Source organism: Leishmania mexicana, chromosome 4 (genome assembly GCF_000234665.1).
Source record: "Leishmania mexicana MHOM/GT/2001/U1103 complete genome, chromosome 4".
NCBI classification, from domain to species: domain Eukaryota; phylum Euglenozoa; class Kinetoplastea; order Trypanosomatida; family Trypanosomatidae; genus Leishmania; species Leishmania mexicana.
The window spans coordinates 367623-391547 of NC_018308.1; the positions used below are offsets into that span (position 1 = coordinate 367623).

General features: G+C 64.1%; 8 protein-coding genes across 8 annotated transcripts; all 8 read right to left on the reverse strand.

The window, feature by feature from the left end:
* Positions 1-894: 894 nt before the first annotated feature.
* Positions 895-2325, reverse strand: LMXM_04_1060 (hypothetical protein; the record flags this gene model as incomplete). Its single annotated transcript, XM_003871822.1, has 1 exon — positions 895-2325. The coding sequence occupies one exon, from the start codon at positions 2323-2325 to the stop codon at positions 895-897; it is 1431 nt and encodes a 476-aa protein (XP_003871871.1).
* Positions 2326-2811: 486 nt separating this feature from the next.
* Positions 2812-3201, reverse strand: LMXM_04_1070 (conserved hypothetical protein; the record flags this gene model as incomplete). The annotated part of the gene is made up of 1 exon (XM_003871823.1): positions 2812-3201. The coding sequence occupies one exon, from the start codon at positions 3199-3201 to the stop codon at positions 2812-2814; it is 390 nt and encodes a 129-aa protein (XP_003871872.1).
* Positions 3202-4033: 832 nt separating this feature from the next.
* Positions 4034-6685, reverse strand: LMXM_04_1080 (conserved hypothetical protein; the record flags this gene model as incomplete). The annotated part of the gene is made up of 1 exon (XM_003871824.1): positions 4034-6685. The coding sequence occupies one exon, from the start codon at positions 6683-6685 to the stop codon at positions 4034-4036; it is 2652 nt and encodes an 883-aa protein (XP_003871873.1).
* A 736-nt stretch (positions 6686-7421) lies between these two features.
* LMXM_04_1090 (conserved hypothetical protein) lies at positions 7422-11327 on the reverse strand (the record flags this gene model as incomplete). The annotated part of the gene is made up of 1 exon (XM_003871825.1): positions 7422-11327. One exon carries the CDS (start codon positions 11325-11327, stop codon positions 7422-7424), a length of 3906 nt encoding a protein of 1301 aa, XP_003871874.1.
* Positions 11328-13349: 2022 nt separating this feature from the next.
* Positions 13350-13679, reverse strand: LMXM_04_1100 (uncharacterized protein; the record flags this gene model as incomplete). Its single annotated transcript, XM_003871826.1, has 1 exon — positions 13350-13679. The coding sequence occupies one exon, from the start codon at positions 13677-13679 to the stop codon at positions 13350-13352; it is 330 nt and encodes a 109-aa protein (XP_003871875.1).
* Positions 13680-14255: 576 nt separating this feature from the next.
* Positions 14256-16988, reverse strand: LMXM_04_1110 (putative proton motive ATPase; the record flags this gene model as incomplete). Its single annotated transcript, XM_003871827.1, has 1 exon — positions 14256-16988. The coding sequence occupies one exon, from the start codon at positions 16986-16988 to the stop codon at positions 14256-14258; it is 2733 nt and encodes a 910-aa protein (XP_003871876.1).
* A 2161-nt stretch (positions 16989-19149) lies between these two features.
* LMXM_04_1120 (uncharacterized protein) lies at positions 19150-21339 on the reverse strand (the record flags this gene model as incomplete). Its single annotated transcript, XM_003871828.1, has 1 exon — positions 19150-21339. One exon carries the CDS (start codon positions 21337-21339, stop codon positions 19150-19152), a length of 2190 nt encoding a protein of 729 aa, XP_003871877.1.
* Positions 21340-22209: 870 nt separating this feature from the next.
* Positions 22210-23100, reverse strand: LMXM_04_1130 (putative cytochrome c oxidase assembly factor; the record flags this gene model as incomplete). Its single annotated transcript, XM_003871829.1, has 1 exon — positions 22210-23100. One exon carries the CDS (start codon positions 23098-23100, stop codon positions 22210-22212), a length of 891 nt encoding a protein of 296 aa, XP_003871878.1.
* Positions 23101-23925: the final 825 nt, after the last annotated feature.

Consider the following 23925-nt stretch of genomic DNA (forward strand, 5'->3'; position numbering starts at 1 on the left):
GAGCCGAGAACAGCGACAAGGGGGGGGGGCGGAGGGCGGAGGAGGCCCGTTATGCAGCCTCAACGCGCTTCGCTTGCTTCCGCGCAATGAGCGGGCCTCCACGCCACTCTCCTCCCCTCAGGTGCCCTCCCACGGCCCTGCCACAGGTCCATCCCTTCCCCCCTTCCCTCCCCCTATCCGCGTGGGGCCAAGCAGCCGTAGGCCGTGTGAGGGCCCGGGGCGGGGAGACACGCTCCAGTCACGCTGGCACTTCGCCCATCATACGGATCGTACAAGCGTGTGCACGGCCGCCGGCCGCTCTGGCCCTGCCACCACGCGATGTGGCCCGGCACTGGCAAGAGGATGGGGGAGGGCGCTGCTCGGCTTCCACCCAGGGAGTGGGTGTGCACTGGACGCTGAGGCACCACGCGCTGAGGTGCGCACCCCTCCCCCTCCCCCTACCCGTCATCCGGGAGAGGAGGTAGCCTTCGGAAGAAAAGGATGAGCGTGTAGCGAGAGGGCAACGCGTGTGTGGTAGTGAGCGACGGCAGGAGCGGCAAGAGAAGTCGGGAACGCCTTCGCTTGAGAGACCAGGACGGTGGGGGCGATGACTGTCCCTACGCAATGTGCCCCGCCGTCGAGAGAGCAGATGTGGATGCGTGCTGTTCGGCATTCCTTCGTTGTCCTTGGGGCACACATCCACACACCCGCACAACACCCACACGCAGACGCGTGCATACGTAGACGCATGGGTGCACAGCGAGGCAGCTCGGATCTCCTCCTTGTCACCTTCTAAATTGTTTCCCCCGACATGAAGGGGTGGTGGTGGTGCGCAGGCGCGCCTCTCTTCGCAGTGCGCGCGACGATGCTTGCCAACACCCGCGCTGTGGTCGTGCGGGTCCGCACGAGTCAGCCTCACGCAGCTGGCTGCGGCATGGCCACCGAGCTGGCGCTTGACGTGGATGGGGACGAGGAGCGGTGGTCGCTGCTGCAGCTGCTGCTGTGACCTCCGTGGATTTCATTGTAGATGCGCAGCGCGTCCTCGTCGCCGCACGTGGGACCGAGGGAGCCGAGGTTGCACACATGACCGCTGCGTGGCGCCTGTGGCCGTGCCGCGTCTTCGGAGAGGACGAAGACCGCACTGCTGGCGTTGCCTCTGAAGCAGTTCCGCGCCGCTCGGCCAGCGCCTCGCTCGCCCGAAGAGCCGCCATCATCGTCGTCGCCGCCGCTCTCGTCGTCCTCGTCGTCCTCGGAAGACATCTCGGCCAGGTGAGGCGAAAAGCTCCGCAGTGCCGGCACGAGCCCGCTGCTCACGTGCGCCATCGTTGGAGGTCGTTCGACTTCCTCGCCAGCAGCCCCTTCAGCAGGTGTGGCAGCACTCGTGCTGCCGACAGCGGCAGGCATGTTGGACGGCGTCGTCCTAGTCACTTGACGCAGCTGTGCCTTGAGCTCCGCCGCTTCGCGAGTTCGGGCGTGCAAGGCCTCGGTGAGGCGCTCGAGTTGCCGCCTATCCTCCTCCACATCCCTGTCAAAATTTGTACCGGCTATCAGGTGCGCCGGGGAAGACACAGGAGGTGCCTCCACGGGAGCGGGAGACGATGCAGAGCCACTGCAGGAGCTGGGGTTGGGTGTTGTGATCGGCAGCATGCCCGCATCACCTTCATGGATCGCTGACGGGGAGACGGTGCCATTTTGGTCCGTCGAGACGGGGTCCACGTGACATGGCACCGACGGTGTGTCCCAATCAGCTTTCACCCTTTTAGTAACGTCGAGAACGCCACTCACGCGCGGCGGCACACTGGACAGACGGGAGAGACGACGCAGCACCGTCACCCAGGCCGAGGCGGGGGTGCGCCCTGCCTCCGTGGAGGCAGGGATGATGAGGAAGGAGATGGGATCGGCTGGCGCGGCGGCACCACCGGCAGCGACAGGGGCAATGCAGAGACGCAGGCCACCGCCGCCCGCCTCGCCCACCTCCGCCGCCGGCTCGATGCTGCAGGCGGGGGTGAGAGGGATGACAGGATATCCATCATCCATGGTGGATGCCTGGTCGTCACTGCCGCCGTTCTCTGCTGCGCCGCGGCGTTTACTCGACGGCCCGTCCATCTCGAAAGAGTGAGGGCCATCTTCGGCATCCTCCGTGAAGTGAAGCTGCGGGCGCGGAGAGAGACGCAGCCGGAGTCGTGCGCGATACCGCAGGCTGAGCACGTCGTCCAGCAGCCACACCGGTTGAGACCGCAGCAGCTGCTGTAATACACGCTGATGCACCACGTAGTCACGAAGGGTGAACTCCTGGGAGGGCGCGACCGACGGCGACGGCGACGGTGACGCAGAAGCGTCAGACATGTCTAAGAGACGTGGAGGGAGGAAGAGGGGAAAGGGATGACCACGCACACACACGCGCACCCCAGCGCGAGCAGCGTCCGTTGCAGGCGCGTCTTGCGAGGGGGTGAGAGGACGAGCTGGTATGTCCCGGTGATGAGGCGGCGAGGTCTGTATACGAGTCTTCTCTGTGAGCGCACTTGTGAGTAGGCCGGGGTGCTTGGCACTGCTGAGTGTGTGTGTGGGGGGGGGAGAGGGAAGGCGAGGAAAAGGAGGACAGCCAGTGAAGGCGCCAACGCAGAGGGAGGGGTGGGGGAGGTGAGCTGGGCGGGCCACGATAGGGCGAGACGATGCCCCTGCTCACCCGCCCCCCTTCTGCCCTAGGTGGCACGTCGTACAGCATGCGGCGATACCCTGGCGCGGTGCCATCAGCATTCCGCGGATGATGGGTCCTTTCTTCATGCGTATGGGCGTGTGTTCAGATGTGTAAGACGGAGAAAAAGAGTGGCGCTAAGGGTCGTCCGAGTAGGAGCTACCCATGGTACTGAGAAAGTCGTCCGATACGTACGGCAAGATGTTGTACAGGAGACTCATGCGGTCCCGCATCACGTTGTTGCTCAGCCCCATTCGCGCCTCCGTCACCTCCGAGACCGCCTCCGCCCAGGCCGAGGACGATGCCGAGGCGAGCACATCGGCAAATCGGTTCGTCTCAACCATAAGCCGCAGTGAGGTGATGAGCTCGTCGTTCGTGAGGCGGGCGCTCACGCGCTTGATGTCGTCCGCGGTGACGCGGCTAATGTCTGCCTTGCTGACACGAATCAGGCGCCGCTCCAACGGCAGCGATGCCGCCATGGATGGTGACGGCCGCGCGTTGGCGGCCGCGGAAGAGAAGAGCCACATGTGACGCGAATTCTGGCCGACGCACGGCCGTGGCTGCTTGCCACCGCCGGTGCAGAAGAAGGGAGGTGGTGTGTGTGGGAGAAGGGCGGCACGTTGGGAAGGAGAAAGGATGGCGCGTGGCGGCGGTCCCTCTGCATGCGCTGCCTACCACGACATCTTCTCACATACATCATCACCATCATTGGCGCACGTGCCTTCGACAAGCCTCGCAAGCCTTTCATGATGCGTTGAGGCGAGTTTGAAGCCAGCGTGAGAGTTCGCGACGGTGGTGAGGAGCAGCGAGCAGAGGGCGCAAGCACAAAGACTGCAGCCACCGTAGCGGGTGTGGCTCTCCCGCCGGCGTCCCTCCTCCCTCCACTCTCCACGCAAGCTCGGCGTGGTTCTCGCATCAACGGTCACCCCTCCCGCCCCAACACTACCGGGCGCGTCGGATGGAATGCCGGATAGTCAACGAGATGACGCTTGTGTGGGCTCAACAACAGCGGTCCCCCGACATCCGTTGCTCACGCTGTCGGCCTTGCTTTCGGTTCCCCTTCATCATGGTCAGTCCCAGCTGGAGAATTTGGACAGTTTCTTGTCCATTATACCGCATCGCAGTGGACACACACACACGCACGCAGGCATGTATGCGTACGTGAGTGCACTGCCTCTGGTGCGCACCTTGCCAGCGTCGCCGTCCGCCTGCAGTGCCACAAGAAGAGGGGAGGGGGGCTGACTGGCTGACTGACTGGTTGGTTGGTTGGTTGGTTGGGGGGGGGGTGATGATGATGATACGGGGACAGAAGGAAGCGACGATAGTTGGCCGAAGCAGAGCCGCTGTCAGCGCACTCCCTCACTGGTGCGCCGCTTGGGCGTCCTCGTCACCATCGCCCGGAGCCGCGTCCTCGCTCCCGCCGCTGGCGACGCTGTACCACTCTTGCTCCTCCTTGTCTTCGCTCTCGTCGACATCGTACCAGTCGCGCTCCTCGCCGCCAGTCTCGTCGTCTCCAGACCCTTCGCGGGCGCCGCCCCAGATGCGGTCGTGGAACTCGCGACGCACCTCGTCGAGCAGGTTGCGCACGTACTCGTTCTCGCCGAACGTCTCAAGGTTGCCCCGCAGCATCTGCATGACTCGCTGCACGGCGGGCGGCTGCGCGCCGTCCTCACCAACCCCTAGACCAAGCACGGCGGCCTCCTGTGTCATGGCCAGCTCCGCAGCGTCAGGCTCGAGCAGATCGGCAGGAATCGGCGCCACACTCGCGCCCATGACGGAGTCGCGGGTGATGTTGCGGTAGCGTGACTGACCACCACAGGTGACAGACGACGGCTCGCTGGCGGTTTCCTCACTGCCGTCACCACTGTCGGAAGCACGCACGTCCGTGGCGGGCTCGGAGAGCATACGCCGCACGACATGCCGCAGAAGCGAGACACACTCGCTCAGCTTCCACAGCTCCTCGTGACGGGCCACGAATAAATCGGCCAGGCGGCTGTGCACGGCGGCATCCGCAGCGCTGTCAGGGTGGCCGTCTGCCTGCCCCATGAGCTGCTGCCACACACTTGCCTGGGACGACGATGAGAGCGTTGCTCCCTCGGTGCCACACACCACGTCGACACCACCGAGCGCGTCCAGCAGGCGCACCGCCGCCTGTGGAAAGCGCAGCACGGCCGCCGAGAGCAGCTCCACTGCGGACGGGGTGGCGGCCAGAGAAGCACGCTGCGCATCCGTGAGCCCACGGAGCACCTTTGACGGCAGGCCCGCACAGCCGCTCACCTCGTCCGAGCGCTGACGCGCCTCCTCGCGTTCAATGAAGTGCTTCGCCAGCGCCCAGCTGAACGCATAGTTAGGGAGGCGCAGCACGTCTTCGGCGAGCGCGGCGTCACGCAGCGTCAGCCCCGCAGCCGCCAGCGCCTCCTTCACATCCGCCTCCTCAGAGTCGGCGGCAGCACCGCAGCGAGGCTGCCTGCGTGCCGCACGCACCGCAAGGGCGCGGTGGCGCACCTCCAGCAGCCACACCCACCGCTTTGCTCGCAGCGCAGTGTAGTCGAGCAGTAACAGCATGCCGCACGGGTCGTCTGGGTCGAGGGAGAGAAGGCAGCGAGTGCGCTCGTAGGCGGTGCGCAGGCAGCCGCGCTTCAGTGCCGCATGCACGCCGCGCTGCAGCACTTGAAATATGAGTGTGTTGGCGCTGCGGTGGCATGGCAGCTGCCGCGATACCCACGTTCCCGAGAGAGAAAAGCGGCGCAGCACGACGCCGACTTGGTACAGCGCCACATCCAGCAGCTCCATCGCAAAGGCGCTCTCCCCGGTAGCCTCCATCGCGTACACGCACTGCAGCAGCGTCGGAATGTGATAGACGCGGTTTCGCGCAAGGCAGTCGACGAGGTCCTGCACGCCGCCCAAGCGTTCCTGGCACGCCTCCAGCGACGCCTGCGCGCGCTGAAAGGCGTTGGAGGAGCAGACGAGGAGGTAGGCGCGCCACGCCTGGCCCCACACGTCGTGCGCCTCTTCGGTGGTGAGGAAAATGCCGAGGGAGTCGTACGGGATCCAGCGATAGCGGTTAGGCGTTGCGAAGGCACTGTGAACAAACTTCACCGACATGTGATGTGCGGGGAAGAAGGACACGCTGCCGGTGTCCCGCACGCGGCCGTCAGCGCGGCGGTGCGGCGTGCGACCGTCGCCGACGTCCTCGACTGCCTCTGCGCCAAACACGCGAATCCGCTCCAGACGCGTGTCGAGCTGATTGACATCGCAGGCCATCAAGAGTTGAAGAAACGAGATCTCGCCAGCACCGCCTCCTGCCACCGCACCGCCCGTTGACGGGCCCGTTCCTGCTGAAGATGCCGCGATCAGCACCGACCCACCAGCGGGGTGATGCTCCGCTACAGGGCTGCCCACGTGACTGCTGCTAGCAGGGTCGACCTGCTCATTTTGACGCCGCGCCAACACGGCATCCAGCAGCGCCTCCTCCTCCGCCTGCCGCTGTCGCTGCTGCTGCCGCCGCGACTTCCTCCTCTCCGCCGTCCGCCGCTTTTTAGCGTCTTCGGCGGCGGCGGCGGCAGCGGTCTCCTCCGCACGGGCCGCCGCGTCTTCCATCTGCGCTTTCTTGGCGCTCCGCCTTGCCGTGCCGCTGTTGGCGTGCTCCTCATCTTCGCTCACCTCCTCCCAGTCGTCCGTCGTGGCGCTGGTCGCCGGCGGCGGTGCTGGAGCAGAGGTTGCTGCCTTGCTCGCATCCATCTTGCTCTTCTTGGGTCGCTCTGATGTACTCGACGAGAGCGCAGGAGGGCCAGCGAGGATGTCAGTCCCTGGCACCTGTGGTGCGGCAGACGTTGTCGGGATGGGGGCCGGTGAGGCGGCAGCCTCCGTCATCTTCTTCGACTTATTCTTATGTCGGTGGTGGTGGTCCGACTTCCTCACCTGCATCGTCCTCGGCACCGCATCGTCATCGTCAAAGTCGTCTGCGTCGAGGCCGGTGGCACGATCGACGAGATCCTGCAAGCGGCGCATCTGCCGAGTGGACATGATGGTCGGTGCACGCACGCGGTGACGAGAGAGGAGAACGATACGCACAGAGAGGCGGCCAGGGGGGAGACGACGCGTGTATCCGTGGAGGTGGTGGTGGTGGGGGGATGTGTGGCCAGAGAGGAAACTGCCCAGAATGCCCATGCGCATGCACTCGCTCACGTACAAGGACAGAGAAGAGCGACACTACGCAGCTGATATCCCTTCCCGCAGGAGAGGCGAACAGAGGGAGAGACGGAGGGGGGAAGGGAGGGGATGGTGGCGCAAGTACGGCATCACCGCGTGCACGTCTGTCTGCGTGTAAGGGACATGACACTCGCCGAGGTCGGAAGGACAAGATGCGGAAGTGGCGGTGGTGGTGGTGGGGATGCTCACCCCTTCTTGCACAGCTGCGGCGTGGCTTGAAACTGCGTTGGATGAGTCCATGAATGGAGAAGGCGCCGTGCTTCTTGTGCTATCCGAAGCGCACACGTATATGTCTAACGGACAGAGCACGAATTCCGTGGATCTAGTTCTATGCACCACAACCAGAGGTGACACGCGGGTGCGCGGCACGGAAGGACACGAAAGGCGTACCGCCCCCCGCTCTGCGCCCCCTCCCCTTCCCTCTCTTCTCCCTCCTCGCCGGAGGAGGGGGAGGAGGCATGAGAGCAGTGCTGCGCAACCGCCTGTGTCGGTCTGTCTCACTCAAACACCTGCATGCACTTTATTCGTTGGCGGCTCAGCGAGGGAGCGACAAGGCACGCAGAGACGGCGGCCGCGCTGGGAGGCAGCTTCCATCGACGCTCCCCCGTCCGGTGCTGTAGGAATACCCCGACAGCCCATCATTCATGGAGGCAGAGCGCCGTGCCTCGTTCCAGAGCTTGCCGTGGGCCGCAGCGGCCGAGTGAGAAGCCGGTGGACTCCAAGACGACAGCGACCGCGGCGGCCGCAAACGGGACCAAGGAGAAACGTTGTAGAGGTGTTCACCAGCTGCTGCGGCGGCTGCAGCGGGCACCGGCGAACTGCAAGATGCGGAGGGGCTGCTCGCTGCGGCATGCTGCGACGGGTGCGACGGCGTCAGTGGGTTTCTGCTCTGGCTGTGGCCGCTACACTGACCCGATTGCGGGACCTCCCCCGACGTTCGAGTCGGGACGGCAGAGCCGGCGGAAGGGTGCTCCCTGGGTGGCGTGCGTGGTGGCTGGTGCTGGTGCTGGTACTGCGGCTGGGACTGAGCCGCGATAAACGCCTCCAACGGGGGTGGGGAGCCAAGAGTACTGGTGGACGGTCGTTTCACGTCGCCGCTGCTGCCCCGATTTTGACAGGACTCGACAGGGACGTCGCCGCCGACGGCGTTGCGCGCCGTTGCACCGCCGTACCACGCCTCTGCAGACGTTATGTCACGAGGCCGACGCGTCATCGTCCGAGGCTGCGCTATGACAGGCGACTTCACGGGCGCTAGTACAGCACCTTGCCGCAGGCGCACCACCTCCAGCGCTAGCTGTTGCACAGCGGCAACGATGTGCTGGCGTAGAGGTGCGAGAGCCGCCATAGCAGACGAGTTGGTCGTCTCTAGGGAAGCGCCGCCAAGGTGTGGACACGATGCTGGCGACGCTGGTGAAACGGTTGTTGTTGACGCCACGCTTGGAGAGGTGGCGCCGGCCGTCGAAAGGCGCGCTGATACCAGCGACAGTGCTGTAGTTCGGCTAGTTGTCGTGTACTTGTGCGAGGCCGCGCCCGCGAGCTCCTTGTGCACGCCTTTCCTTGTCGGCGTTGCCTCTGCTGACACCATGACCACCGCCTCCACCTCTGGTGCCTCGTCATCGCCACCAAAGAGCTGCTTCTCCGTCGGCAACACGGCACCGTGGGAGTGCGACGCGCAGGAGCTGTCGCCGACGACTGCAGCATCGACCGAGAGCCGGAAGGGTGGCGCGTGGGCAATCTCGCCAATCGTCCTCAAGGTCGTCCTCTCCACATCCAGGTGTAGTGTAAGCTGTTCTTCTAGTGTTGCGCAGCGGCGCTTGGCAGCCGTCATCGCCCCCGTCGAGGCCCGCAGCTTCGTCTCAAGGCTTGAGATGTGCGCTTCGAGGGATGCTCGCTCCGTCCTCCACGCCTCCGCGGCCGTCCCGCGCGTGTGGCTCTCTTCCTGCTGCTGCTTCAGCAGCTGGGCCGCCTCACGGGCGTGGTACGTCTGCAGCTGCGCAAGGGCTGCCTTGTGCTTCTCCTTTAGCTCATCCAGCTCATCCGTAAGAGCTGTCTGCGCCACTGCGTGATCGCGAAGTGCAGTGGCCTGACGTGCGCCCTTGCCCTGCTCTCTGGCAAGGGCGGACTCCGCAGCATCTTTCAGCTGCGCCGCCTCCTCCGCAAGGGCCGCGCTGCGCTCGGCAGCCGCCTTTGCCTCCGCCACCGCGTCCTCGGATGCTCTCTGCCTAGCCGTCGCCGCCGCACTCGTCGCCTTCAGCTCCGTCAGCTGTGCCTCCAGCTCCTCGCGCACCAGCGCAGCCGTCTCCAGCTGCGTCTCGCACGCTAGTCGCTGCTTCTCCGCGGTAAGCACCTCGCGGCGGGCAGCCTGCACATCCTCTTCATACTTCTTCATGGAGAGCGTGCGCCACTGGCACTCCGCCTGCGCCTCCTGGAGCGCTGTGTGAGCCCGGTCAAGCTCTGTTTTGAGGTACCGGCAGGCCTGCTCGAGCTTCGCTGCAGTCGAGCCGGATCGCTCAGCACTGCCCCTCCTGGTGCCTGCGGGAGCGACGTCACCCCCAGGCGACGACTTCCGCCTCTGTGGGGGGAGCGACGAGACGCACCGGTGGAGCTCGCGCAACAGGAGAAGCGCTTGCGAGCTTTGGTGGCGCAGCTCGTGCGAGATGCTACACGCAGAGGTGCTGCCCTTGACATCGTTTGCCGGTGCCTCCCGGGTTGTCACACGCGCCGAATGCGGCGGCGACAACGTCCGCGCACACCGCTGGCCAGGCCCCGCCGCGGGTGGAGGGGGTGATGTGCGGTCGGTGCGAGGCTTCGGGGATGCGGCGCTGCAGTGCTCCCCCTTCGCGGTCAACGCTGCAAGCGAGAAATGACACCGTCTTTGTGCATCATCGCCGTCCTCCGAGGAGGACGGCTCCCGCGTGCGCTGTGCCGAGCCTGAGCGGGAGTGAGACTGCGAGATTGCGGAGCAGCTACGCAGATCATCCGAGATCTCATCGTGGTCGTCTTCGTACACAAGCGTGCTGTTCATGTGATCCCTGCGCCGATTGGCAGGAAATTGGCGACGGCTGCGCGAGGAGAGTCCAGGCGGCGGCGGCCTGACACGTCCCGCATCGTCGGTCCCGGAGGAAAGGCGTTGCTTCACGGTGAACAGCACATCCTGTAATGACTGCATCACACGCCCCTGGTCCTCTGATGCCGCTTGCAGCGTGTGCCGCGCGGCCTTCACTTCATCCTTGAGCGCTTCCCTCTGCTGCTGAAGTTCTGTGAAGCGGTGCATGCGCCGTCGAATGTCGTCCGTCTGCCGTTGTAGCGCGTCACGTGCGCTTGCCAGGGCTGCCTCGGCCTTCTCCCGCTCCGCAGTCACCGCACGCACCTCCGCCTCCTGGCGGTCAGCGGCCTCACGCAGCCGGGCAGCCTGCTCTGCGATGGTGGCGTCCCGCTCGCGCAGGGCAACCTCCATCGAGGCCATGCTCTGCGCCAGCTGACGCATCCGGAGATGGATGTCGGCGTACTCGTCCTCCGTTTCGGCAGACGCCTTCGCGGCGCGCTCTCGCAGGGCGGCGAGCTCGTCGTCCTGCTCCGCCACGCGTGCTTCCATCTCCCGTAGCTCTTTGCGCGCCTGGTGAAGCTGCGCCTCGAGCGTGTCCTGACGCTTCTCATAGCGTGCGCGCTGCGCCTCCCAATCAGCCCCCTCTGCCTTCAGCAGCATGCGCTGCTCCACCTCCTGCCGCTGTTGCTGCTGCTGCGCATCCCTTGCGTGGTATAACTCCACCTCCAGCCGCTTCATGGAGTCCTTCTGCGCCTGCTGCGTCTCGCGCGCCTTCTGCAGCGCGTGTCTCAGCTCCTTGCACTCCTCTGCTGCCTCGGTAAGCTTCTCCTGCAGCGTCGCCCTGTCAGCGCACACGGTGTTGTAGGCCTCGACAAGGTCGGCGTAGCGGCTCGCCTGTTCCTCGACCTCCTTACTGACCTGCTGAAGCACCGCCTCCTCCTCGGCATCTCGCTCCTTCTCGTAGCGGCGCAGAGCTGCGGCGACAACGGTTTCCATCTCAGCATGCGTCACGAGAACCGCCGCGTCGGGCTCGCCATCATCATCCCCTCCTGCCCTCTCTTCCCACCTCCGCTCCTCCTCAGCAGCGATCTTGCCCTGGCGGCTGCCCTTTGTAGCAGACTGTGGCGGCGACGACACAGGGGAGGGAGCGTGGGGGCCTATACAAGGCGTTTCATCTGCTGGAGGCAGCGGCTGCCGGGCAGCCTCCACGTCGGCGTAGAGGCTGCGAGACGGTGAGGCAGGGGCGAGCGTCATGGCAACGGATGGAGGCGCCGTGGAGGCCGCCCCATCGCAGCCAGCATTGGCTTCGTGGTCGTCGAGGTGACACTTGTCGTACAATGCGTCCTCTCTGTACCGCTGACGATGGGGAGGGCGCTCAGCAGGTGGTTGCAGCATTGCCCCAGACGCGGAGGTGGGCAGACGGTCGCGACGTCGATGAGGGCGACGAGACTTGGCGGAAGGTCGAAGCTGTAAAGACGCCTCCCTGGCATCCTTGCCGTGCGGTGACAAGAAGTCCAGTGCGCTGGGCTCTGCGCGCGAGTGCACCATGGTGGCCGATGCCGCGCCGGCGGATGCAGCAGCACCAGCGGCAGATGGTGCACTTGCCAGGACGCTCCGCACGGTAGAGTGTGGCTGTGACGGCACCGACCTAGCAGGGGGAGCCGTGGTGTAGGTGACGGAAAAGGATGAGACAGGGGCGGCGGCCGGACGCTTTACGGAGCTTCCGCCAGCTTGGCCGCGGAGTCCTACTAGTTCTGGGGAAGTGGTGTCCATCAGCATCTCGAGGGCCGAGCGCACAACGCGGCGGCCGGAGTTTCGGCCACCGCTGCCGCTGTGCCCTGCCCCAGCAGCCGCGGTGGTGGTCGATGACGTGCGACTCGGAGTGGTGAAGGCTGACATGAAGCAAGCAGGAAAGAGAGCTCTCTCACTGGGTGTGTGTGTGTGTGTGTGTGTGGCTGGCAGGTGGCTGCACTAAGAGCTGTAGGAGCTGCAGTGGTGGTACAACTGCGTGTATGAGTGGTCTATCGATGTGTTGTGGACTGACTGCAAGCTGTGTGTGCTTGCGTGTATCCTTGTATGTGCGCGTGTGTCTACGGACGTCTTCGTGTACTTGCTGGAGAGCACGAGGGAGGCGGCTTTTTTTTCCGGTGCGCCTCTGACGGGCACACACTGGCTATCTCCTCTCCAGGTGCCCGTTCGCGCTCCGTCCTTCCCTTCCCAGTCGGTCCAGCTGCTGCTGAGGCCGGTGCTGGCGTTGTGTGTGTGTGTGTGTGTGTGTGTGTGTGTGTGTGTGATGGGGGGAAGGGCAGACCATACGCGATGAAGGAAAGGACAACAATGGTGGGCGGGCGTAAAGGCGGAACGCCGGAGAGGCCACGAGTGCATGCGCATGAAACACTCATCGACATACAAAGAACATGAGCGAAGGGGAGGAAGCACCGCGGCTGCCTGCGTACCTTGAGGGCAGTCACACCACCACCGGCGGCATCACCTGCTTCGCTCCCGTTGCCATCGCCACAGTTCCCAGTGTGTCACAACGTTGGCGTGCATGTTCGAGGCCGCATGTCCGTCGCCGAAACAGAAAGGATGACGGGGCCGCTTGTGTGGCGCTTCGTCATTGTTGTGTCTCACGCCTCAAGTCAGCGGTGATCGCATCGGTAGCCGCCCAATGTGGCGGCTGGGGAGGGTCAGGCACTGTGCAACTTGCCCGCCGCGAGCAGAGCAGAGAGACGTGCGTTCTAGTTCGAGTGTGTGCGCTAGGGGGTGGGGGTGAGCAGCAGGTGTGCGGGGCGGTGTTGGCCACACTCGCCCTTGAGACCGTCCCCCTCTGCCATCCCCGCACACACGAAGAGGGAGAAGACACGGAGGCCACCTCCGTTCACGCGACGCAGCGCTTCCACGCGCGTATTCGCTCTCGACAAGGTGGAGGCCGAGGGAGGGGGGAGGGAGAGGTGGGCGGCGGCCTCCGTCATGGGAGCTATACGCGGCTCGTGCTCCCACGCCCCATCGGGGGCGCACGTGTGCGGGTGAACAAACAGACACTGAGGAGAGTTCATGTGTGGGGCGGTGACGCCGCCCTGATGGAGATGAGGCATCGATGGCGACAGTGTAGCCGATCTAGATAGGCCTGCATGTGTCGCTGTGTGTGTGTGTGTGTTCCTGTGAGCAGCCCGGTAAGGGAGGGACAGGAGGCGGGGACATCCTCATGCGCAACGGCAAGCTACCGATACACCCCACCCCCGATCCAGGGCCGATTTGAAACAGTAACGGTAGTGGCAGCCGCTGCAGCTACGGAGACACTGCACGCACGTCTAGGAGAAAGAGGAGCTACAGGCGCTGCGCATGCCGCTATTCTTTGGCCACCGCCCCCCTGCCCCTCCGCTCTCTGTCTGAGACGGACTGCCGGCTCTCTCGCTCTCATGCCGCGCGAGAGCCAAGCGGATGATAATGACGAATCATTTCGTTGATCGCCCTCACGTACTCCTCCTCCACGTATGCACGCTTCGAGCCCTCTTCCTGCACAACGGCCTGCCTGGCCTCCTCCAGTGCACGCCGGCTCTGCAGCCATTCCTTCTTAAACTGTGCCACGCACAGGAGCTGATCGTCCAGATCCCCTGACATGATGTCGATCAGTTTGAGCCGTGCCTTGGCCTCCCGCCGCTCGCACTCCAGGCGGATAACGCGCTCCGTTTTGAAGAAGTGGTGCAGCGTCACCTCCGCCGCCTGCTGTGGCTTTACTCGGGACATGACTGGATGGAGAGGGGGTGGCGAGAGAGGGAGGGGTGCAGGACACAAGGAGCGCTGCACGACGAGGTTCTCAGATGTGATGGATATGTGTGCTTGCGCCGGAGTCGATACCACCGCCGCCCCTGACACAGGTGAACCTGTGGCCCTCAACACCAACACCGGTGGCGATCGGTGGGGACACCGTTGCACGCAGAGCGTGCGTGATGGAGTCGCACATCGGGGCGTCCACGTATGCCACACAAAAAAGGATGAGGGAAGCGCAGAGACGACGACGGAGTGGAGTGCATCGCGGCATGTGTCCGTTTGGGGACAGAGACGGGCGTATATGGCATGTGATTGTCCAGCTGATGATGTGCAGGCCTCTGTGTCGTTCACGTACAGCACAGCCAACGAGGGCGGAGAGAGAGGAAGCACTGAGGCAGACAGGAATAGAGAACACGACGTGCCACACTGGCCATCGAGACGACGGATCGAGGGGCCGACGCTTCAAACAAAAAAATCTTTACAGCAGAGTTTCTCCACCTGCGGATGGGTCCGCTGCACCACCACCATTCGTGCTGTGGCGCCTTGCCCACCTTACTCTGCTGAGGTCATTGGCGCGGGTCGGGCACGGCAGAGCAGCTTCACATCGAGGCTGGCAATGCAACCCACCACTGCATCCAGAGAGGACGACACAGAACTGCGGCGGCCGGCGGCGTCATGAGATGGCGTGCTTGTCGTCCTGCGTGGCAGCGTCGCCGAGGTGTCCTCGTCCGCATCGGCATGGCCGTGCCGCTGGAGACCGTACATGCCGTCCACACAGGCGCGGTACGTACGAAACCCAAGGCAGTAGCAGATGCCATGCACCGTGAGCTTTGCCATGTCCTGCAGAACAGCGACGACACCACAGTAGACACACAGGCAAGCGGCAAAGCTGAGATGTGCGTCGATTGCCCAGGTCATGTACAGCCCGTACACTACGGTAAGGGCGAGTACGATGCGCAGGCGCGAGTGTCGCCAGAAGCGCCACCCCGCCCGCACCGGCGAGGCGCAGCTCATCGTCAGAAATAGGTTCAGGTAGAGGATGTAGAACGTGATAATGCCGCCCAGGCGCTCCTCAGTGATGACCTCCAGCATGCCGGGTGAGACTAGTGGCCACCAGCCACATCCGTCGCAGGCGAGGCCGCCAACGATCCCGAGGGCGACGCCGCCAACGAGACCGATAAACGCCATCGTGGACGCCTGCAGCAGCGCCACGCTGTAGCTGAGACAGCAGGGTGCCGCGGCCCAGTAGGTGCCGTCGCCAGCCTCTGTAGAAACCCACATCAGCGTCAGTCCGTTGATGTAGACGAGCGTCAATACGTGAAGGCCACTCGGTGGAAGCCCTAGTCCAAGCTCGTTCGAGGATTCACCAGCGCAGCGCCGCGGAACCGCTACCGCCAAGGTGGCAGCGAGCACCGACAGCTGCAGTGCCGCTGCTGTTACCCAAAAAAAAACGGAGTAGATGGTGCCGAAGAGTTCGCGGCTGACGACAAGCAGCTCCGCCACGGTGCCGAGGTGGTCGGAGGTGAGGGCGATGTCGGCACCCCACAGCGCGCCCCGTGCCGTGGCTTGGCCCTGCTCAGCCGAGAGCAGTGCAATGCCGACGTCCGAAAGGCGCGCCGCTGCGGCGTCGTTTACCCCGTCGCCCAACACAGCCACGACGCGGCCTGACTGCTGAAGCGCACGCACGAGCGCTGCCTTCTGTTGAGGCTGCATCTCTGCGTAGGCGCGGCAGGCGGCGTACTCGGTCGCAGAGTTCGCAGCGGCGCTCATGTCGACCGTCACGCTCAGCGCAGACGCTGGCGAGCGGTGCTCTGCTTCCCACATGCTCAGAGGCGGCACGTCTCGCCCGCTCATCACCTCGGATTTTAGCTGCACCGCCTCTGCCGCGGCGGCGACAGCCCGGTGCTCATCGCCAGAGATCAGCGTCACGTCAACACCAAGTCGGCTACAGTCCCAGACCATCGGGGCCGCGTCGCCGCGCAGCGGGTCAGCGAACGTGAGAAGCCCGGCTAACCGCCAAGGGCCATCGCCCTCGGCAACGGCCACCGCCACACATCGCAGACCGCTCTGGCTCCAGGCAAACGCCAGACGCTGCGCCTCAACGCACGCGGCGGCAGACTCTGGATGCTGGACGAGCGCCAAGACGGAGCGAAGCCGCCCTTCGGTGACACGAAGAAGCCCCCCATCACGCCGGCGCAGCAGGGCGGAGCTGCGATGCTCCCCCTCGTGCTCTACGTAGTCCAACTGCGTGTATTCGTCACAGGCGTCGAGGTCCGCGCTGCGCAGCACAGCTCGCTTTGTCGCGTGCAGACTTGGCTGCCGCCACCGGCACGCCAGCGCCATCAGCTGGACCACGGCTGCACGAGACGGGTACCCTGCTAAGTAGGCGCGATGATGCGCCGCGAGGGTGCAGTGACCGGAAGACAAGGTGCCTGTCTTGTCCACCAGCAGCATGTCAACCGATGCAAGTGAGAGGAGGGCGCGGAGGCGCAAGACGACGGCCTGAGAGCGCTGCATGGCCGCCGACGCACCTCGCGACGTTGCCACGTACACGGCGAGATCAAAGCTAACCGGAGTGCACAGCAGGGCAAACAGCGTCGTCTCCCGTGCCATTCTCCACACTGAGTAGCCGTCCCACCCACGGAGAGCCCCGAACAGCACCACCTCCGCCGTCACCGCTACGGCAGCTATAAGGAAATATGTGCCGGCGTAGGCTCGACTGAGCCGCTGCCGCTGCTCAAAGCCGTGTGGCAGGCGCTCTACAAGCTCAATGGTCTGACCCACGAACGTCTCTGGCCCTGTGTAGCGCACCACAGCTTCCCCAGCCCCGTCCACCACCTTGGAGCCGGCGACCAGGAGCTGGCCCGCTGCGGCAGGCTCGGTGCGGGTGCGCCCCGTCACGTCGGACATATCCATCAACACGGACCCGTTGTAGAGAGAGCAGTCAGCAAACACCGCTGACCCTGCAACAAGCTGGACAAGGTCGCCAGGGACCAGCTGCGCTGACCCCACCACTGCCCATGTCTCCTCTCGGTAGGCAACCGCGCGGCCCGGTACGAGGCACCGCTGGAGGCGCCGCACCCTTGCGCGGTCCACCACTGCCATCGCCACCAGCACCGCGACTTGCATCACCACGAGCCCCACCAGAGTCAGCCACAGGCACTGGCTGCCGCCAACGACCTGATAGACGAGCGCCTCGGCAGCGACGAGGGCCGTGCTGGGAGAGAGCAACGCGCCTGCAACAAAGCGATGGAGCGGCGTCACGGTCATGCGCACTTCGTTCATGCCAAACCGCTGGCGGGCTTCGTAGACGGCGGTCGAGTCAAGCGCGCGCGGCGGTGCACGCACACAGTTCTGTGGGAGCCACGACTCCGGGGCGTCAACGCTGCCGTCTACCGGTGACGCTGCAGCTGAGTTTGCGCACATCCTCGAAATGGGAGGCGACTCTGTGTGTGGGTACGTCAGTTGCTGAGGGAGGGGGGGGGTGGGGGTTGGACACCAGAGCGGGCACCTCCTCTTCACAAAAGACGAGCAGTGGGTGCAGCGACTACCCGACGTGTTTGTTTGTGCGAGTGTCTAGGCGGGCAGGAAAGTGGAAAGTGAAGTGCGTGTGTGCGCACGTCCTCCACTTCGCCCCGGCGCTTTGTTTTAGCCACCGCCACCTTCACACCAACAGCAGCCTATCCAGAAGACACACAAGCATGCTGCAACGCGTGTGCGTGTGCGTGCGTGCGTGCTTGTGTGTGTGTGTGTGTGTGTGTGTGTGTGTGTGTGTGTGTGTGTGTCGAAGCAACCGTACGCCGTGTAACCGAATCGGAGTCAGGAGTCGCCGCTCTGTCGCTCTGTTCCTCGTTCGACGACGTGCATGCATGCGTGTGCGTGTGTGTGTGTGTTCGAAGGAGAGACGGTGTGCATCGAGGCGGCGGTGCGGTGGCATGCGCAGCACGAGTGACAGGGATAGGCGAGACAGAGAGGGGGGGGAGAGGGCACAGTAAGAGGAAAGGTGTGCCTACTTCCTGCATCGACACACAGGCACAGACACAGACAGCACACAGGACAGCGCACTGCAGTATACGAGATCAGCGGAGTCGGCCATGGCGCTGCTGGGTGTTGGCGAAGAGGCGTCCGACGCCCATCCGCCCTTGTACCTCTCGAACACACTGCCACTGCGCCTGCGAAGAAGGCAAGAACGCCAGTCACCCCCAACACTGAGCATATGCCCCCTCCCCCCTTCCGCCCACTCCGCTACACGAGCATGCGCTGGCTGGGGAAGGGGGTGGACAGTGCATGCGTGGCACGCGAAGAACACGCATTCCACCCCCTTTCGCGTGGCACCGGTCACAACCCGTGGCGCTCAAAAGTGTGGCTGCATGTGTGTGTGCGCGCGCCGTTACGTGTTGTTGGCCCTTCCCTCGCCACCTTTTCTTTCCTTGGCTGCGCTTCTGGAGTTGGATGATGAGGAGACGCGTACAAAATGGGCGGGGGCGGCGCGGCGTCCGAAAAATGCGGAAGAGGCAAAAACGTGTGGAGTGTGCGCATGCGGAGTGGCAGTGGCGAGGAGAGGGGAGGGGGCAGCAGCACGCACACGCCGACAGAGACACACGCATTGGGGAGCGCATCGCTATGCCCGCCATCTATGTGTGTGTGTGCGCGTGTGTGCCTGTGTGTGTGCACCGCCTCCCTCTCCTTCTCTATCCACTGCGCACGTGTCTGGTGTGTGTGGCCCTTGCTATAGAGCCTCCACACGCACACACGCGCACACCGCCCCTCTCTCGTTGTACGTTATGGCTTTCCGTGCAGCGGTTCACTCACGTGCATCTAAGTGCGCGTGGTCGGCCACGTCCCGCACAGCCGCATGCGACAGCGGCGAGGGAGGGCGGGAGGGCGACAACCGGAGAAACACAGAGAGAGCGGAGGGCTGACGTGATACGTGCACATCCCCATTTTACCAACGAGCAGGCGAACCAGTCCTGCGCGCATGCACGCGCGCGCCTGCCGTGAAACACGGCTACACACACACACACACACACAATGGGATAGAAAAGCGAACGGTTTGGCATCTAGCATTACAGAAGGGAGGGGAGGGGGAGGGGGTCTAGCACGGACACGCGGTGGTATGCGGTGGCGGTGGGGGTAGGGGTGGGGGAGGGAGGGGAGTATGGTGGAGGATGGCCAATGACACAAAGCGCGCAGATCAAGAGGGAGGACATGAGACAAGCGCGCGCACGTATGCATATATATATATATATATATACATGTACCAACGAACAAGAAGGATACATGGGGAGGGGCAAGCATGGTGGCGCCGTGGTGGGCGGGGCGGGAAGGGGGTCGGGCAGGATGAGGGAGATGGTGCGGGGATGGCGGGCAACGAATGTAAACACACCTGAAGAGAGAGCGGAGTGTGAACTCGGTTACGCACATGCACACCCACGAGCTTCCGTCGTCACTCGCGAGGCGTCAGAACATTGCGTGGAAACAGCCGCGGCTCCGCCTCATCATCATCGCACCGTTGCGCTCCATTGTTGGCGCCGTCGCGCTCCACTAACACGCCTTTGCGCGCCGTCGTGATGCTTCCCACCGTGCAGGAGCGGACAACGAGGCGATGTGGCACAGGCGGCTTGCTATTCTCCTTGTCCGTCCCATGCTTGAGGTCAATTTCCTCGCGGATAGCCCGGTCGCGACGGCGCTTTTCTGCAACGGCTGCCAGCGCGGTAGAGAAGTCGAGTCGCCGTCGAGACACCACCGCGGAGGCTGCTGCTGCGGCGGCGGCGCTCGGCGAGGCTTCCGCCATCTCGGAACTCGCGGCGCTACCCTTGTCACCGGAACTTCGCTTGCAAAGACGCTGGTCATCGTCCGCTGCCGTCCCCGCGGTGCGTCGATCAGCGTCGCTGCTGCTGCGCTGATTCCGGTAAGGCCCCTGGCAAAGCGACGAGGAGGCACCACGTGATGTCAACGGCAGTGATGGCACCACCGCTGCGGGTCTCGCCTTCGACAGAGGAGCCGAGGATTGGCTCCCGGCAGTCGTCATGCGCCGAGGTGCAACAACGCTGTTGCTCGTGAGCGGAGCCACGTACCCGCTGGAGGCGGAGATGATGGACCCGGCCGCCGCCGTGGCCCCGCGCACGCGTACCGGGCTGCACTCCACATCGGCGCCTGACCTCTTTGCCTCCCCTCGCGCAGGCGCCGCATACGCGCCGTCTATTACCGTGTTCTCGTTTTCATCCTCCTCGACCTCCTCAACCTCTTCGGTCACCCTCTCGTCGCGAATCGGTGATGTCCGCGGCGAGCACGTAAGGCTGCTGCTGGTGCTTCCGCTGCCGCTGCCATCCTCGTCGCCTTCCACACCTTGTGCATGGCGCGGACCCCGACTGTAGGCAAAGACGTTGTCGCGGTTGTCCATGGTACGGATCAACATCTGACGCAGGTTCAGGATCGACTGCTGCTGCTCCTCGATCTGCTCAATCATCCGCTCCATCTCGCTGGCCATGTGGCGCCGCTCCTCGCGCAATGTCGCCTCTATCTCCCGCTTCTCCTTGCGCTGCTGCTCCACCTGCGCCTCGAGCGCGCCTTTGGCTTCGTAGAGAAGATCGATCTGCTTGCCTTGGCGAAGCAGGTCGCTGAAGAGGGCCGTGCTTTTCGAGTAGGCAGCCTTCAGCAGGGAGTCGAGCTGCGAGACGTGGATGCTGTCCTGCTCCCCACGCAGGCATGTCAAGTCCCTCACGAGGCTCTCCATCCCTGCCAGCTTCCTCTCGTGCCGCTCCACCAGCCGTTCGTGCTTGCGCTCGTGCTCTTTAATGAGCGCCTCGTACCGCATCTTGGCGGAACGCTCCAACTTGGCCTCCTCCAGAGCCCTGTTCTGCATGTCCATCACACGGGTGCGACTCTCGGACATCTCCCGCTTCAGCTGCCGAATGAAGCGCTTGCTTTCCTCGTTGCGCGTGGACAGAGCGACAACCTCGATAATCTTGTCCTGCAGCGCCTGGTACGCGTCCGCGTGCTTCTCAGCCATATCCTCGTAGAGGGCGCGCTGGTGTTCGTACATCTTTTCGTACCGGTTGCGCTCCCGCTGCAGCGCCTCGTACTCGGCGAGCGGCACCATCGGCTCAGCAGCCGCCGGGCTGAGGTCGTGGGTGCTGCGCCGCGGTGTGCTGCGAGCGAGCGAGGTGCTGTGCGAGACACTGTTCGGGAGCGGGCCGTGCGACATGCTCCTCCCTGCTGCCTTTGGGTTAGGCGATTTGCTAGCGGACGCTGAGCTGAAGTTTATCCTCGTGACAGACGTGTTCGCGACATTGTGCAGGGCACGATGGTGATGGTGGCTCGGGCGACCCTTGCTGCTGCTGCTGCCCCCACCAGCGCTCTTCCGGTGGGACGCCGAAAGAGAGCCGAGGTAGCTCACGTCGTACTCCGTGACGTCGACGTGGGCGGCGCTGCTGGTCGGCATATGCTGAGGCGACAGCAGAGCCATAGCCGATGGCGAGGCGTCAATGCACTGCGCCGTCACTCGATCAACCGTGTCCTCGAGAAAGATGGCAGCGTCATCGGTGGACGTGCCGAGTTGACGGCGCACCGGTGTCGATGGCAGCGCCTCATACACAGCCGTCGCCGTGCCGCTGCCGCTACGTGATGACATCATTAGAATTTTACCTGAGATGCAGCGGAGTGCGCCCCTGCGCCGTACGCGCACATGCAGATGCCGCGCCACGCCCCTCACCACACAGCAGCGGGGAGCGAGGGAGGAGGCGGGGCGGAAGTAGGAAAAGCAGCGGCGCGGTGTTGATGGCAGCCGTAGGGAAGTACACCAGCGAGGCTGGAAGACAGCACGTGCCGCCGCGAGTATGTGCCACTGTGTGCGTGTGCGTGCGTGTGTGTGTGTGTTCGTGCGCCGAGAGCGCAGCGAAGGAGGACTGCAAAGAATTGTGTGGGACCTGCAGCGATGGACGAGAAGTGTGCGCGGGAGAGATGCACAAGTTAGTTCAAGAGAGCGCGGCTTCCATGACACGTGTCTCCGCAGACATCCCCATTAATAGCGTCATCGCGATGCCGACAGGAGATGGGGGTGGGGAATCGCAACCATGTGCGTGGCAGAAGCCGGGCAAGAGGTACGTACGCACCTGCCGCTCTATCCCAAGTCCTCGGCCCCCGCGAGCCCCCGCGCAGAAAAAAAAAGGGGGGGGGGAGAGGGCGGCGAGTGGTGGTGGTGGACGTGTGGGCTGTAATCGACGAGTTGCAACTCTCTGTGTGGTGCTGTTAATCGAGGGAGTGAGTGTGCAGACAGTCCTCACGCCGAGTCAAACACGTGCAGAGTCGCCTTCAGGCGAATGCGCAACGCGCGACAGACATGCAGAGAGAGGAAGACCACCGGTGCAGTCCACCGCAGGAACAACGCTATCATCATGACCACCGCACAAGGAGGAGCAGGAGGCCGACAGGGTTAGGGACATGATGAGTAGACAGAGACACACACGGAGAGAGAGAGACCGGCAGCGTCTTGCCTCACCCGTCCCTACCAGTTAGTCCATGTCGGATCCTTGGCGTACTCGGACATGTAGTGCAGCACCTTCTCCGTAATCTCACGCTCGTCGTAGCGGTTTCCGAAGAAGTCGACGAAACGGCCCTGTGGGTCGAAGAGGAAGATGGCAATGCTGTGATCGATCAGGTAGTCCTCCTGCTCGGCGTCCTCCTCGGCGGGGATGGAGTAGTAGATGCGGTACGAGCGGCACGCGTCGTTCACCTGCTTCGGCGTGCCAACGAGCCCAATGAAGTCGGGGTGGAACACGGAGAGGTACTCGTCAATGGCCTCGAGCGAGTCACGGCGCGGGTCGCACGAGACAAACAGCGGTGCAATGCGCTCCTGCGGGCGGCCGGCGCGGACAGCGTCGACGACGTGCGACATGCGGTTCAGCTCGACTGGGCAGATCTCCGGGCAGTGCGTGAAGCCGAAGTAGAAGAAGGCCCACGAGCCGAGGAATTCCGCCTGCGAAACTGGTTCACCCTTCGTGTTCACCAGCACAAACGGCCCACCGAGCGCAGGGCGGCCGCGCGTCTCGACGCTGACCCGCGCGCTGCCCTCCGCGCCGAAGTAGCGCTGCTTGGCTTGGCGGCTTCCGTACCACAGCGTCGCGATGCAGAGAAGAGCAAACCCTCCGATCATGCCGTACTTCTTCAACGCCTGCCAGTCTTTCTCGAGCTCCGCCGCCTCGGTCGCGTCGGGGTTGTTTGGGTTGGCTGCGCCCTGCTCGCGGAAAGCGCGGCGGCTGCACGTAAGCGGCGTTATCGCAGTGCTCACAAGGGCGGCAGCGTCGGTGGCGGCCGAACCCATCGGGAAGTTGCGTCGCACGGCACCAAAATGGGATCGGAGGCGCAGTAGAGCGCCGGAGCGGCACAACTCCATCATCGGCGCCCCACGGACGGCACACCGCAGAAGTGAGCGATGCATGCCGTGCTCTGCACTCCGGCGTCACGCTTGGGAGCAACAACTCTCGCTCGCCTTCCTTTTCCTGCACGCGTGTGTGTGCGTACACAGGCGAGGGGGGGCGTGTCGTCTTGTCCTCAGCTCTGATTTCTCTTGCTCGGAGCCTTGCGACACGGCCCAATTTGCACCAGCCGTCTTTGCTATATGGCTGTGCCTGCGCCTCCGCTGCCTTACTCGCACGCACACCCCCCACCCACCAAAACGTTCGGTAGTGGAGAAGGGAGGAGGAGGAGGAGGAGGCAGCAGACGACGAAAATGACCCGCTCGGCAACCGGTGAGGGTTTAATGCTGCGTGAGGCCCACGTGATGTGCGTGCGTACACGGGCAAGACAGAGAGAGGGGTGGTAGGAGGGGGGAGGAGAGATGAAAACGGCGCATAGGTGCCGATGGCCTGCAGCATGGCCCCGGTCGATGCCGGAAGGAGCGACACAGACCCGCTGGGCTGCTGTTCGCTTGCTCTTGTCGGGGGTTTTGAGGAGGAGTTGACTAGTGGCAGGAAAACTCAGGATGCAGAGCACCGTCGCTCTTCGAGAGCAGCAACAAGAGAGAGAGGAAACAGCGCAACGGTGCGCTTGTGCGCAGCGTCGCGCTCACTCAAGCGGATCGCCCACCCTCTCCGGAAATCGCGTAATGCGAGAGCGGAAGACCGCGTGGCCGTAATAGAAGACAGAGAGAGGGCTGGGGAGGATGGCTTCAAGTGCGGCAGTGGGCGTCGTGCTTCCCACCAGATGCGCACGCAAGAGATAC